This window comes from Onychomys torridus, chromosome 2 (assembly GCF_903995425.1).
Source record: "Onychomys torridus chromosome 2, mOncTor1.1, whole genome shotgun sequence".
Classification (NCBI taxonomy): Eukaryota; Metazoa; Chordata; class Mammalia; order Rodentia; family Cricetidae; genus Onychomys; species Onychomys torridus.
Window position 1 is genome coordinate 167,748,929 of NC_050444.1, and position 14,892 is coordinate 167,763,820.

General features: G+C 52.4%; 1 protein-coding gene across 9 annotated transcripts in view; it reads right to left on the reverse strand.

Annotated features, from left to right (window-relative positions):
- The window catches only part of Agrn (agrin), a 33,039-nt gene that overhangs the window by 2,413 nt on the left and 15,734 nt on the right, over positions 1–14,892 (reverse strand). For 2 of the 9 annotated variants that reach the window (XM_036177211.1, XM_036177217.1), the window contains 34 exons: positions 12,417–12,632; positions 12,116–12,340; positions 11,798–12,022; positions 11,422–11,628; positions 10,212–10,430; positions 9,945–10,139; positions 9,662–9,862; positions 9,431–9,579; positions 9,240–9,345; positions 8,122–8,238; positions 7,877–8,041; positions 7,597–7,740; positions 7,382–7,506; positions 7,203–7,308; positions 6,783–7,115; positions 6,541–6,678; positions 5,986–6,113; positions 5,756–5,870; positions 5,555–5,674; positions 5,117–5,440; positions 4,826–5,018; positions 4,431–4,646; positions 3,811–4,040; positions 3,586–3,720; positions 3,210–3,309; positions 2,961–3,125; positions 2,674–2,785; positions 2,446–2,457; positions 2,104–2,220; positions 1,769–1,961; positions 1,598–1,685; positions 1,389–1,412; positions 611–643; positions 113–337 (listed from right to left, as the gene is read on the reverse strand). In XM_036177211.1, the coding sequence (XP_036033104.1) occupies positions 113–337; positions 611–643; positions 1,389–1,412; positions 1,598–1,685; positions 1,769–1,961; positions 2,104–2,220; positions 2,446–2,457; positions 2,674–2,785; positions 2,961–3,125; positions 3,210–3,309; positions 3,586–3,720; positions 3,811–4,040; positions 4,431–4,646; positions 4,826–5,018; positions 5,117–5,440; positions 5,555–5,674; positions 5,756–5,870; positions 5,986–6,113; positions 6,541–6,678; positions 6,783–7,115; positions 7,203–7,308; positions 7,382–7,506; positions 7,597–7,740; positions 7,877–8,041; positions 8,122–8,238; positions 9,240–9,345; positions 9,431–9,579; positions 9,662–9,862; positions 9,945–10,139; positions 10,212–10,430; positions 11,422–11,628; positions 11,798–12,022; positions 12,116–12,340; positions 12,417–12,632 (5,401 nt within the window). The remainder of the gene's footprint in view (positions 1–112; positions 338–610; positions 644–1,388; positions 1,413–1,597; positions 1,686–1,768; positions 1,962–2,103; positions 2,221–2,445; positions 2,458–2,673; positions 2,786–2,960; positions 3,126–3,209; positions 3,310–3,585; positions 3,721–3,810; positions 4,041–4,430; positions 4,647–4,825; positions 5,019–5,116; positions 5,441–5,554; positions 5,675–5,755; positions 5,871–5,985; positions 6,114–6,540; positions 6,679–6,782; positions 7,116–7,202; positions 7,309–7,381; positions 7,507–7,596; positions 7,741–7,876; positions 8,042–8,121; positions 8,239–9,239; positions 9,346–9,430; positions 9,580–9,661; positions 9,863–9,944; positions 10,140–10,211; positions 10,431–11,421; positions 11,629–11,797; positions 12,023–12,115; positions 12,341–12,416; positions 12,633–14,892) is intronic. The other 7 variants (XM_036177214.1, XM_036177220.1, XM_036177219.1 and 4 more) reach the window with 6 other exon arrangements.

The following is a 14,892-nucleotide window of genomic DNA, read 5'->3' on the forward strand; positions in this document are numbered from 1 at the left end:
TCCTCCTCCCCTTCTCACAAAATACCTTGAGTCAGGCTGCTAGTGACCATGAGTGACTGGGTATGACCCAGCTAAGCAAGTTCAGCTGTTACTCTCAGTGGGCTCCACTGACCTGTGAGCCACGACTCGAAGCCAGTGGTTGGTATTGACCTTCACAGTCGAGCGCAGCACAACTGGCTGGGAACCTAAGTCATAGCTCAGCTGCAGGTGTCCATCCACAATGGCCAGAGCCACATAGTCTGCACGTTCTGTTGCTTTACCACTCCACAGTATTAGCCCCTGAGTGGCCTCAGTGCGCAAGCTCAGTTCAAAGTGGTTGCTCTGTAGTGCCTTCTCACTGAAAAGTGAAAGGATGAGTCAAGGGCTTCCAGGAGGGTGGCAGGTGATGGAAGTGGGGTAGGTGTGGGTGTTGTTACAGCACAAAAGCTTAAGCTAATGCCACAGAGATCAGAAGCTGGTGATCAGACCCAGGCAGCTGGGTGGGCAGGGGGACAAAGGAGAGAGGGAAGACATGGTCAACTAGACAAAGTTGATCGGAGAGGTGGCAGACAAGAGGCAGGCACATGGCAAGGTAATGTGCTAGGTCTCTTAGGTTCTGCCATGTGCTTACCTGAAAAGGGCCCCGGAATCCAGAGTTTCAGGGCTTAGAAGCAGGAAGAGAGGGAAGCGGTAAGCAGGAGACAAGACAGGCTGAATGTAGGCCAAAATTCCTTTTGTCAACATGTGCAGATGAGAGGAAGAGCGAGCATAACTCCAGGGTATCAATGGCCCTTCCCACAAACGGCTTTGGCAGTGACCTTTATGTAATACATATGTTGGGCACATGCCCTAATGGGTAGTTCAAGGAGCGAGGCATTGGTGACATGGAATGGATACAAAGGCTCTTCTGATGGCAGCAGCCATGGAGATGCCCTAGCACATATATGACCATGTCTGTGCGCGCGCGCGCGCGCATGCGTGTGCGCGCGCACACACACACACACCACACATATTTGCATACATGTACACACGTCTGCACAAACTCACATTCACACATGTATGTTGCATGCACATATAGGCATATGTAGATACAATATATATATACACAAATCAGATACATACCCAAGTACTACACATAGAAACATGTATACATGTATACACAAGCACAAAATCACACTTGCACTAGAGCCTCAGTGGTGGGTGATGGCCCTTGGCAGGTATATCCTGGGAAAAGGACTGACCATTTCCAAGGTAGGAAGCTGGGCCTGACAGTATGTAAACAGGCCCCAACCCATCCTCCATCCATGGTAGAAATTCTACCTTTAGTGGGGCTCAAGATTGTAATGCTAGGAGCAAAGCATGGACATGAGTGAGTGCCAAGTTATGAGTAGAACCAAGGGCCTACTTACGGTGGAATCTCATTGGTCAGCTCGCTTGCAAACAAAGAGACAGAGATAGTGAGAATGAAGGGGGCAGGGTAGATTCTAGGCCTTCCCTCCTGGCCAGAGCTGAGAGGGTATGGAGAATCTAACACCTCTACCCTGAATGGCATGCACAGACAGGACCAGACAAGACAGCTGAGAGTGGAGGGAGTGCCTGGCTCCTGACTGCACGTTACCTCTCAATCACAGCATTGAGGTATTCGATGTAGGTCCTCCCATCAAAGGCCAGTGTTTCTAGGTCCCCCACTGACTTCTCAACTAGCCCTGGGAGACAGATGGGATGAAATGGGCCTCAGATGAGATCTCCAGGCCATGTCAAGTCTCAGCCCTGGGTTGCCAGTGCTCACCCTTCTCGCAGTGCAGCCCAGAGAAGCCCCCAGGACACAGGCATTCATAAGTGGCTTCCCTCGGGATACATGAACCCCCATTAAGGCAGGGGTTGCCTGAGGCCTGGGTACAAGGGTGGTCTGCAAAAGGTGAGATGTCCACTGCCTGTAATACATGCTCCTGAGTCAGCAGCTGGTGGCCGCTTAGAGACACCTGAAGAGGAGAGAAGAGAGTGCTTTTGTCATATCTGCTACCTTCTCTGATGAGATAGTCCTCACCTGGGACAGAATCCAGACATACAATGGCCCTTTCCCATCCCACTGTGGAGAACCCTGGCTAATACCCAGCCCCATACCAGCTGGATGGCACCATCAAAGCCAGAGGACACTGCAGCTCCCCGGGCCAGCTTGCTGAAGTCTGGAGCTCCTCCAACATAGAGGGGCTCCTTGAGGTTGAGCATTGTGTGAGGCACCTATAGGAGGCATGGGATAAAAGGTCATGTATGATCTACCCACTGGGCCAGAGTAGGCCAAGTCCCAAGTCAATATGCCCAATTGCTTGATGCCCCACATCTACCCCTTACTATCTAGGAGGCAGCATTAATCACACAGACATGGCAGACGTGGGCCTTAGTGGGAAAGGGCTACTCTAGGAATGGGTACAAGAGATGGTGAGTTGGATAAGAGGCCAACAATACCTTGCGGGATTTCTGACATCCGGAGAGCAGGTGGGGGGGTTGCAGAGCAAGAGCCAGAGAGCAGTGGGGGCAGAAAGGAGAGAGACCGAGGCATAGGGCAGACAGAGAAAACAGTTATGTGAGAGGTGCCTATGGGGGGTGGGCTATAAAGCCCCCAGGGAGGAGGAAGGGAAGTGGTGGGAACAGGGTGTGGGATGTCTGGGCCTTCCTCATGCCCTGGACACTCACCGGAGACTCCCCTAGCACTCGGGGCCCATCGCCCACTTGAAGGGCACCTTTGCGGCCATTTCGTTCCAGGGATACCTTGATCCAGGTGCCCAGGGCTATGGGCTCCTTGCTCCTGCAAAAAGGTAGAAGTAGGTTCTGGGCTTTGCTCACCCAGGGCCCAAGTCATATTCCTGGTATATGCACTGACATCCCAACCTCAGGACAGTCTTTTAGGTCCTCCTTGTGATCTGTGCAGATGGTCCAGAGACAGCTCTGGGTAATGCCCAGTCTAGTTCCCATATGCCCACCTGATGATTGCAGCCCCCTTGCCAAGGTCATAGCGGAACTCCAGGTGCCGGTTATGCAGGGCCAGGGACACAAAGTCCCCCTTGCCATCTGTCTTTTGCCCATTGTAGAGGAGTAAGCCACTGGCCCCACGAGCCAAGAATACCATCTCCAGTGCCATCTTCTCCCTGGGGTCATGTGGGGTTGTGGGAGTGTATCACTGTCTCCTCATCAGCCTGGCTCCCTTCCCTTAATCCTCCTGTTCTACTAACCCCAGGTCTCTCTCGAAGGTGTGCAGGCCTTTTAGTTCCAGGTAGGAGAAGCCACTAAAATCAGCCAGGAAGGGCCGGGAGCCAGCACCAGTCTCCAGGACTATGAAGGGCCAAACATATGTCAAACAAAATTGCAGTCCCTGGTTTCCCTATTGCTGTGTCTAAGTGATTGTAATTTAACCCTAACTAGATGGTACACCAGACCTCAAATCAACCCAGAAATTTTTTTTTTATTTATTTTTTCCAGAGCTGAGGACCTAACCCAGGGCCTTGCGCTTGCTAGGCAAGTGCTCTACTACTGAGCTAAATCCCCAACCCTCAACCCAGAAATTTGACCATAACCCCTCATCTTTCCCCAGCATCTCTTTGACCTTACCTGTCTGGCAGAAGGCACCTCTTCGTCCCAGGGGGCACTCACACTTGGCCCCACCCCTGGAAAGTACACGGCAGGGGGCCGCCCCATGGCAGGGGTTTGGCTGACAGGGGCTCTTTTCATCTGCACAAGTCGGGCCTGAGGGGAGATTGGGTAGGGGTTCCAGAGAAACATGAGACTCTTCCCACAACACCTAAATACCTTCCCAGGCACCAGGCTAGTTCTCACCAAATCGGCCAGGTGGGCACTGACAGAGGAACATGCCAGCCTCTAGTGCCTGGCACAGGGCCCCACCATGGCAGGGGTTAGGCAAGCAAGGGTGGTTTCCACATTCTCCCACACCAGAGCTTAGGACCACAGCCCCCTGCCAGTTGCTAAGCTCCAGTTGCTGGTTGTTGATGTCCAGTATACGAATGCATCCTTTCAGGCCGATGCCCACAGAGGTCCGATCAAGCACCCTGACACCAGGAGAGGTCAGAGTCAGAGGCATCCTTTACCAATCAGTTGTAATACTAACATGCCCCATAAACTAGGGCTAGGGATCATGGGCACCCCTATGCCTACTCTCCTTATTGTGTTCACAGGGTGGCCAGTTCCATAAACAAGACAGAATCAGGAGGAAGGGATGAGGGTCAAGGGTCAGGGCTGAAGGTCAGGGATAGCCATCTTCAGAGGTCCCATCAAGGCTTGCTACCACAGATAGCACAGCAGGAACTGGTGGAGGGTCAGAGGCTTGGTTGAGGTCAAAGTCATAGCTACCATCCACACTCATGCCTCTGTCACCCATCATTTGTTACCCAGAGTCAGAGACCAGGGGCCCAGCCAGTCCCCAGCCTATTCCTGCTCACATGGCAGCCTGTTCTTCTGGGACACCACCCACAAAGAGGTTTGTGTCCAAGTTGAGGCCATCAGTGCCACTAGGACTTTCACCCACAACAGGAGTCTCGCCATCCACAGAAAGTGTGCCTTGCCGCCAATGCCGTGACAATTCTAGGCGGTGCCATCGTCCTGGTTCCACTGGCACTGAGCTCGTTAGTACTGCTGGCCCTGAGCCCGTGTCAAACCTGGATATGAGAGCAGGTGCTTAGGATGTTGTCCAGGGCTACCACAAGCCTGGCCTACATCATCTCACCCAAGACTTTACCCCCTGTAGATTTAGAAGGTCTGGATTGGTCTCTGCCACCATACAGTCCATCTGACCTACAGGAGCCATGCCCATGTACTACCCATCCACCACACCCACCTGAACTGTACATGTCCATCCAGCAGAGCCAGAGCCAGGAAGTCCTTGCCATGTGCATTTCCATTGTAGAGTAGCAGTCCCTCGGTCTCCAGTGCCCGGAATTCCAATGCCAGACGTAGTGTGTGGTAGGCCCGGAGGGTGGGGAATGCCAAGAAGGAGTGGCCCTCAAAGGCTGGCACAGAGGGGAATTGTACTGCAGGGAACAGACAGAGCTAAGCTAGAGGAGTGCCTGAGACTCTGCTTTACCCTCTGGCCATTATCCCTAAGCCCTCCAGCATTGAGTAACCTTACCCTCCTCACAGACAGTGCCACCCCTGCCTACAGTGCAGTTGCAGGTGAAGCCCTTGCCAGAATCCTGGTCCTGGCAGGTGCCTCCATGGAGGCAAGGTTGGGAATCACAGGACTTTGGGGACTGTTGAGGGCCTGGGGTCTGAGGCTGGTCAGTGCTAGGGGCAGTTGTGGGTGGCCGGCGTGTGGTTAGTGGTGCTGTGGTTCTGCCAATAGGCCAGCTGGTGTGACTGGGGTAGACTCGTGGGGTGACAGCAGAGGCTAGCAGTCGGCTCACAGTGGTGGCTCTGGCTGTAGAAGCTCCCGTAAAGAAAGTGGGAAACCAATCTGCAGAGAAGGATGACTGTTAGGTACATATGAAGGGCACAGGGCATGCAAAGCATTATTGAAGTATGGAGGCTAGAGGAAGACAGGCAAGATGAGGTCTAACCTGGCACTCACCAAAGTCCAAGAATCGTACATGCTCCTGCAGAGGCCTTCTCACCACCAGGGCCCATGGTCTGGATACCTGGATCTGTCGCAGCAGGGCCCGGCCTACATCTGGTGCCTGGAAGGCTGTGGCTAAGAAGGAGAGAGTCCTGAGCATGACCTGGTTCCATGTAGTCCATATCCATATCTCCCATGAGGGAAACAGGGGCTTACTAGGGTCAAAGTGAACATCCACAATGGCACGGACTAATTTGCCAGGCCCCAGGTCCCGTAGGTGGACACTCCAGAAGTCCTTCTTGACATCTGAATTCCGGAATAGGTCATCCAGCTGTGGGCAGGTGTTGAGTAAGGGCAGTAGGTACTGTCTACACCCAGTTAAGATTGGTTCACTTGAGCCAGTCATCTGGGTCTGTTCTAGATGGGCACCCCACAAACCCTCATACCGTGCTTTCAATGCTCCTTGCAGTCTCCCCAAACAATTCTGACTTGGGGTCAGCCATCTCAGGTGTGTAGAACAGCTCCTGTCCCTCGACCCCCTCAAGCTCCAGCACTCCCTGGAATGCCTTGGTAGCTGTGGGGGAGGGGTAGTGAGGCCCTGCCAATACCATCTAGCCTCCTAGCAGCCACAGAAGCAAGCCCCACAGCAAGCCATGTGGGAGACAGAGCAGGGATGTTAGTCAGATGATCATGGAGTTAGTGAGTGGGGACCCCAGGGTAGGGCTGGTGTCAGTTACCAGGCAATTCCTAGGAGCAGGTGCCCCAAGCTGGCTTGCAAGGAGAAAGATGGGTTAGGTGCAGGGTCCTTGGCACAAACGCATATTCAATGGCTGAGACCAGAGTGCATGTGTGTGCCAAATCTCTAAACCCCGACACTCTCAAGTGCTGGAGCCAGAATATTATAACCTTATACCAACCTGCTGCCACAGATGAAGACAGTACTACTCCTGGTACATCTACGCTGTTCCTCAAGCTCACTCCCTTCCCCATTGTCCACTTACCAGGACAGTTGGAGCCTTCTGAGTCCAATGAGGGTGTCTTGCCATCTGAACAGCAGCCCAAAGGTGAGTTGTAGCAGGAAGCCCTCTCAATGGGTGGCCCATGGGTCACCACAATGCTGCCCACAGGGGGCTCGAGTCCTGGGGAAATGTAGTCTAAGCACAGCCCTGGGTAGGAGCCACTCTTGGGCTCTACCCCCACATCACCCTCAGACCTGCCCACATGCCCCTGAGGCCCTGCTCACCCCCAGACCCGCCCCCACTGGCCTCCTCATCTCCGCTCAGCTCCTCATCGCCACTCCCATTGGTGCTGCCAGATTCGCTGAAGACTGATGTGGCAAGACTGGTTACATCAGGGGGTGCCGTTGGAGGCACAGTCAGCACAGGCCATGCAGTGCTTCTGGGGATGCTGACTGTAGTCTGAGGTCGTGATGTGGGTAGTGGGGTGGGCCGATCATGGATGGTACTACTGGGAGCCAGAGGAAGGCCACTGTTGGGGGATGGCAGTGCCTTGCTCAGAACATGCCTTGGGGTGGTCATAGATGTAGATGCTGGGGAAGCTCCAGGAACAACAATCTCTGCAAAAAAGAGGGATGTTAGGGGCTAAAGCCAGGACAGAATCAAGTCCTTCTAGTTTGTTCTAGGTAGTTGCTCCAGGTCCTTACCCTGGCATGGGCCAAGATTCTGAGTGGAGATGTGTAGGCCTTGGCGACAGGCAATAGTCTTCAGCTGGCATTCATTGCCATATGTGACACCATCTGATCCACAGACCTGGGGTACAGGAAAAGGATGCTTGGGAAAGGCCTCCTCACCCCCATCACTCTCCATATATTCCACCCCTTACCTTGGTAGAGTTAGCCTCTGGACACTTGAGAGCTGGGCAGACACAGTGGGCAAAACCAGCCTCCTCTACGCAGGAGGCACCAAACTCACAGTGTATCTCCACACAAGTCACAGGTGTCATGGAATCTGGGGTAGGCATGAAAGATCCCTTCCAACTCAGGTACTCTCACCCTCAGCACTGGGAGTCCTGGGGTCAGCACCAGTCCCTACCCTCACCTGCTTCACAGCCCATTTGGCCCAGGGCTTGACCATCTGGACACTGCCCACACTTGGGACCAGCCACACCAGGTCTACAGGAACACAGTCCAGTCATCTGCTCACAGTCGTCTCTCACGGCACCCCGAGGGTCACAGCTACAGGCTGGGCAGTGGGAGGGAAGAATCTACAGTTTAGATAGACTCCCCCATGCCCCAGCACCCGACCAGGTATTGGTCAAGCCAAGACATGAGCGGTGATGGGGTAGACAGGCAGGGGTGCTTGGGGCTCTGTTACTCACGAGTACAACCACTATGACCGTCAGTGACAATGCCACGGAAGTTCCAGAAGCCAGGCTCACAGCGATCACACCTGAGGCCTCCCACACCTGGTCGGCAGGAGCACTGGCCTGTGGCTGGGTTACAGGTGCCACTATAGGAGCCATGTGGGTTGCAATGGCAGGTGCCTGCAAGAGGAGAAAGCACTTGTCACAGGAACTTGTATAGCTCTGTCAGACCATGGACAGGGCTGGGTTCAGATACTCACTCGGACAGCCAGCGAAGCCTACACCCTGGGCAGCAGTGGCATTGTCTTGGCAGCAGCCATAGGGGGTTTGAGCACAGTGGGGGAGGGCCATAGGTAGCAGTGGAGCCAAGGTAGGGCCTGAGGAAAGGTGCATAGGAATTCAGATTTGATGTAGTGCTAGATGTTTACCCTAAACATTATTCTGCCTCAATGATTTCTGCCACATGACTCATCCCTCTTGACATCAATTTCCACTATGAAGTGAAAATATAGGGCTGTCATAGATGAAACCAGAATATCACATATAAAGACCCGAAACCTATAAATATAAGAGCCACATACACATCCCCATGTACACATATATTACTGGACGTACATACAGATATGAGTGTACACATAAATGAAGACACATTTATATGCATTCACTCGTATTCCTCTAAAATATTATTTATTCCTGTGCATTTACATCTGTGTACATGCACAAACATAAATCAGCACAGTCTCCTTCCCTCCCTCCCTCCCTCCTTCCCTCCCTCCCTTCCTTCCCTCGAGACAGGGTTTCTCTGTGTAGCCCTGGCTGTCCTGGAATTCACTCTGTAGGTTGTCCTGGAACTCAGAAATCTGCTTAGCTTTGAGATTAAAGGCATGCGCCACCATTCCCAGCCTGCCATCAATCTCTTTTCTACAAGAGCTAAAGTGCCTAGTGGGTGCCTCTCCTGTTCCCTATGGCCTCCATTTGGAAACCTAGTCTGGCTCACAGAAAGTGAGTGCTTGGTGCACACCTTTAATTCTAGTACCCAAGGAGCAGGAAGCAAGTAGATCTAAGAATTCAAGGCCAGCCTGGTCTACATAGCTAGTTCCAGAACAGCCAGGACTATGTAGAGGGACTCTGTCTCAAAATAAATAAATAATAATAACAACAACAAAAAGAAAACACAAAATAAATAAAATTTGAAAACGAAAGACAAAGGTACCATCATCATCAACAACAACAATAATACAAATCACCACAGCACATGTGCATGCCCATAGCTTATATCTCTGTCATGAACCATAGAACACTCACACACAGTGAAACAGAAGCACAAATGTATAGAACATGCCACCACATGCTGGATGTGTTTTATACAGCCACTCACCACGGCAGGCTCCCTGAGCAGCAACATATAGTTCTTGCTGTGATTCACACCTGGCCTTCTTCAGGTCACACTCCGTGTTATAGGTGATCCCATCTGAGCCACACACCTGGAGGGACGGGATCAATGTGGACAGCCTTGACCCCCTCCCCAGTGCACCCACCCTGGAGCCATGAGAAAGCTTCTATACTCACTGGGCTTCTAAGGACACTCTGGCAGCTGAAGTCGCAGACACATGGCCCATCCTCTAAGTCCTCATCCCAGACACCACCATGCTGCTGGCATAGCTCCTGCTCACACTCATTGTCTTCCCCAGAACCAGAGCCCCCAGAGCCACACTCAGCTGCAGGAAAAGAGAGCAGCCATCTATGAGGTCTTCATCAGAGACTGATGTCTAGGGGCTCACACCAGTTACCTGAGCTTACCCTGCTCACATGGCCCTGCACGGGTCTCCTCAATTTGTACCTGCTGCTGACACGCAGCTTCTCGTAGCTCACAGGCACTGAGGTAGGTGACACCATCACTGCCACACACAGGGCCAGGTGGGGGGTGCTCACAACGGGGACATATACACTGTCCAGCTGAGCACACAGCCCCAAAGGCACAAACTGTGTCTCCACAGGTCTCTATAGGAGATGGTAAAAAGCAGGAGTAAGCGTGATTCCGATTGAGGAATCATGGAAGCCTATCCCTTCTGGTCTCACTCACGGCAGTGTCCAGCTGAGGCCACATGTAGGCTGATCTGGTGTGTACAGGCATGGACATGCAGCTCGCATTCACTAGCATATGTGCGCCCATCAGAGCCACATACAGGCTGGGCTGAGGCCACACATTCAGAGGGGCACACACAGCGTCCAGTCTCCATCTCGCACAGGGATCCAAAACGGCACTGGCCACATCGGTCTGGGGAGGAAGCTCTATCACCATGTTAACCAAAAGCCTCCTCCCAACCCAACCCACTTGCCCACCACTGACCACAGGGTCCTCTGCGGGCCACCCGGATCTCCCGCTTGAGAGCACAGGCCATGGATTCCAGCTCGCATACACTGCCATAAGTGACACCATCGTTGCCGCACACAGGATCGTAGATACCCGAGCACACCTGCTGGCACTCGCACACAGCTTCCCCATTCTTCACTGTGCATATTGCCCCAAATGCACACTGTACTCCATGGCATGGGGATGGGCTCTGGTCTGGAGAGGATGTGGTACTCAGTCCACATTCTCCTCCAGACGTGGACAAAGCCCACTCCCACGCAATAGCCCCTCTCCAGGGTGGGAATGGTGGAGGAAGACCTAGATGCACAGGACACAGCAGAGAAAGGGACAGACACACAACAGAGGTGGATGGGGACATATGAGTTTCTGACTGTCCATAACAGGTTACTGACCCTAAACCACCAGCTGCCCTAGGATATCATGCACATGGGGGTTGAAACTTTTCCCCCATGAATGGAAAACCCTATACCCCCAAATCACAGACTACACAGGGAAGAGGGTGTCTGTCAACTTGCTCTGAGGACCAGAAGGCCAGGCAGTAGCAAGCCACTCCCCCCAGCCGCGCCGGGGGCAGACCTCAGGCTGTGGGCTCCTGACGGGCAGGCGCGTCACCTCATCCTGCCAGCAGATCAGGCTGGAAGACACAAGAGTCGGAGCCGAGAGGGAAGGAAGGACCAAGAAGAGACAGATGCAGAAAGAAAGATGGACAGAGGACTGACCAAGACAGACAGCAGAAGGAGGCAGGCAGGGCCATAGAGGCCCACAGCCCCAAAGAGACCTGTTGGCCACTGCCCAATTTCCTCCACCCTCTCTACTGGTCCTTTAATTCCCAAATTACAATCTACCTCTAAGAGGCTTGGGACTGCACTGTGTTCCCAGAGCAAGGAATCTCCAGCACCATATCCATTCCTGCCCACCCAAGTAGTCTGTGCCCCAAGCAGTACAGAGACTGATGATGATGAACCAGAGGACCTGCTGGTGTAGCAAGGCCAAGTGCACACTGCCTTTGTCCCATCTCCTAGGTTCCCCAGTTACCCTCCTCACAGCCTCCAAATACCAGCACCTTCCCCAAGTGACCCCAGCCCAGGACTCTGGGAGGTACATGACAAGGAATGGAAATGGTGTATGACAGGGACAAGGAATGATGCAAGACCAGCTATCCCCAGCTGGATACCAAGTTGCTCACCACACAGGCCCTGGTGCTTGGGGGGAATGGCAAGCTGTTGCCGACACTCAGCCTGTTGGCGCCAGCAGTCATTGTCATATGTGTGCCCATCCTGGGCACACACAGGCCTGTAAGCCCCATCACAGATGACACGATCACAGGAGCAGTGGGGACGACCCCGGCGGGACAGGCATACAGAGTTGAACTGGCAAGTCTCCTGGCACTGGTCTGGGAGCAGACAAGCAGATCAGATAGGCCAGAGTATCACACCAACTGTCTATCCATATACAGAGTACTCATTGGTACCTGACATGGTGAGGAGGGACATGAGGTATACAGAAGTGGGACCTAATGAGCCACAGTGGCAGGGCTGGATCAGTCCTCTGGGAGCACCAACCTCGAGGCTGGCACTGGCCAGAGCGTACTTTCTGGAGAAGCAGGCCACGGGTTGCACCAGTACGGCCCATGACACAGTCATTTTCATAGGTGACCCCATCATCTCCACAGACAGGTGTGTGCTTGGCAGGGCAGTTCTCTGGCCGCAGAAGCATCTCTGGGTGCCGTGTACGTGGGTTCACACGGCAGCTGTGGTTCAGGTCTGACATGCTGCCCTGGCAGGGGTCTAGAGTCCAAGGGTAGAAATTAAGGGTTGTCACCAGTGCACATAGAAGAGTCTTGAATGGGAGAAACAAAATATAGTGAGTGCTTTGCTTACCACAAGGGCCGTCAAACTTCTTGAAGATGTGCTCCTGGCGGGCACAGGCATGACGAAGCAGCTGGCACTCACTAGGATAGTCAATACCATCACTGCCACATACAGTGCCGTCAGGGTCCCCAAAGCAGGTAGTAGGGCATAGGCATGAGGCAGTCTGTCCATCGGTTGAGGGTACACAGGTGCTGCCAAAACTGCAGGTCACATTGGCACAGGGGTCCCGGGACCCTGTGGGTATACAGGTGAGGTCATGCTGATTTTCCATGTCCCACCCCCCCAACACACACAGCCCACACTCACTTACCACATGGTCCTTGGCGAAGTAGGCGGATGCGCCGTTGCTGGTTGCACTGTGCACGCTGTAGCTCACACTCATTGCTATAGGTAGAGGCATCCGAACCACACACAGGAGCCACAGTAGCAGGGCAGATATTCTTCTTGCACACACAGGAGGCCTGGCTTGGATCCTCAACACTTGGTTCACATACAGCACCAAAGCCACATAACATTCCCCTGCATACTGAGTTTAGACCAGAGGAAGGGTATTCAGAAGAAGGCTGGCCAGGAATCATTCCTAGGTGCAAACACCCACGAGTCCTTGCATCACATTCTGTTTGTGCCCAAATCTCATAGGAAGATCCATATTTAAATATTCATATGACTGAGCTCACCCCAAACACATAAGCACTTACATCCTACAACTGATAGTGATCAATGCACATGCTCAACCCTACTCTGGAAGGCTCCTAGAACCTTCCCTCATGGGAGAACAGCTTCCCTCACCCTATACTCTACAACTGTGGAGAGTTCATGTCCCAAAAATAGGACAAGGCATTCACTCCCAGCACACTTCCATGGACTCTAACACACAGCAGAAGGGCCCCAGCTATGGATGCCTTAGCTTCACCCACAGAAGCCTCAGTGATCAGCTTCAGTGTGGGTAGGTTCCTGAGGTTGAGCTGGAAGAACCTTGAAGGATCAGGGTGAGGACATATACTGAGGTGTCTATGAAATCTCAGAGAGCCTTGCCACTGCTAACTTCAGGAGATTGAGAGGTAAATGAAGGAAGCTGGCTATGGGTGCTACATCTGTCTGTTTTTACTCCACAAAACGCAGACTAACCTCATCTTAGGTTTCTTTCTTGAGGGTTGCTTCTATATCCAACAGACTCTTGCTACCTCTCAGTAAGGACCACCTCTACAACCTTCTGAGAACCCCCAACCTCTTTCCCTCTCCTCCAGGTCTAACGGGCACTATGTACTACTAGAAGTCTGGAATCTTGGTCCACATACACCTTTTTCTTCTTTCATTGCCCCTCCCCCACCTCCTCTCTAATAGGTCTTTCTCACCCGCACAAGTACCTGCCCTGCCCCAATCTGTACTGTTTCTACTATCTTTTCTCCCTCAAACTCTTTTCTCTGTTTACTCCCCTCACCTTCCAAGGCCCCCACAGTCAGCTTCTCCCATTTATAATCCTTTAATACTTCCCACCCAGACTCAAGTTGGCAGTGGCACAGGTCTCTCTGGGATCACACAGGTACCTCCCTTTTATCCTTCTGGGCCCTTACTTCAGAAAATGTCCTCATTCAAGTCCTGAGTCTTGTCCCCAGTGCAACTGCCTCCTATATATCAGCCCCACATACCCATTCACACAAGAGTTTCCTAACATTGTAGTCTCAGTGTTGCAAATGTCCAGCCCACGCATTGTTGCTGAACCTCTTCAGCAGCCTAACTGGCTCAGGGGAAGGGCCAGGTGTTGTTCACTAATCCCACAAGTAAAGTGGACACTGGTACATTCAAAGTTCAGATACCCATTGGGGAAGCCTTCCTAAGCACAGCATTAGGGCTGAAAACCTCTGAGAAGATGAACCATGAGGTGGGTAGGCCTCTTAAGGGCTACAGCTACCTAGATCTACTAAGTGTTTAATTGGGTGTAATTATCACCACTTCATATTATGCTTAGAAATTAACCAGAAGCAGTCTTGGATATCTTGGTGCATATGGACAGCCAAGCAATGGCTACCCAGCCTCCCTTGCTTGTGTAGCCTTGCCTCCACCAGGGAAGGGTGAAAAAGGTTTACAGGAACCTCTGCCTGCCTTCCCTATGACTTGCTTGTGTTTGCGCTTACCCTCCTCAGCTTAGAGCTAGGTGTTCCCACACTGTACCTTGGTGCCCCCTTCCCTTTCTGTAAATGGGGACAGTGAGTACCTACTCCCAGAGCTATAATTTGCCAATGTCTGCAAAACTTAAGAGAAGGGGCCCCCAACAAGGACTGAGAAGAGATATAATAACAGGGTTGTTAGTACCAACAGCTTTCCCTGTCTTGGCTCAAAATAAACATATATTTTGTTCACCAGTGGTCTCTTTTCATGCCTGGCCAACACCTCTCTCCTACTTAGTATTCTCTCTCTCTATTGTGCCATCCTCAAATTTGGCCTTCTCTTACTCAAGCCTGAAGGTCTCATACCAAATTCAATAAGTACTTTCTGAGGCTGAGCTGATGCTCGATGGCTGCACTCTTTAGCTGCTGACCAAGGTATCCCATAGGTCCAATCTCTGGGTCTGTGCCTGGCACCCAGTTCTTTGGCTGACTGATAGTATCTATACTTCTTGGGCCTCTCTATCAGATTACCTGCCCTAGCCAATCTCTCCCAGGTCTCAAACCCACAGCCAAGGGCAGCTGTTCATTCCTTCACCCACCAAGACCAACATGTAGCTCTACAAATGTAAGATTCTATCTCAACAAAACAACAATAAGAAAGAAGAATTATCCTTTAAA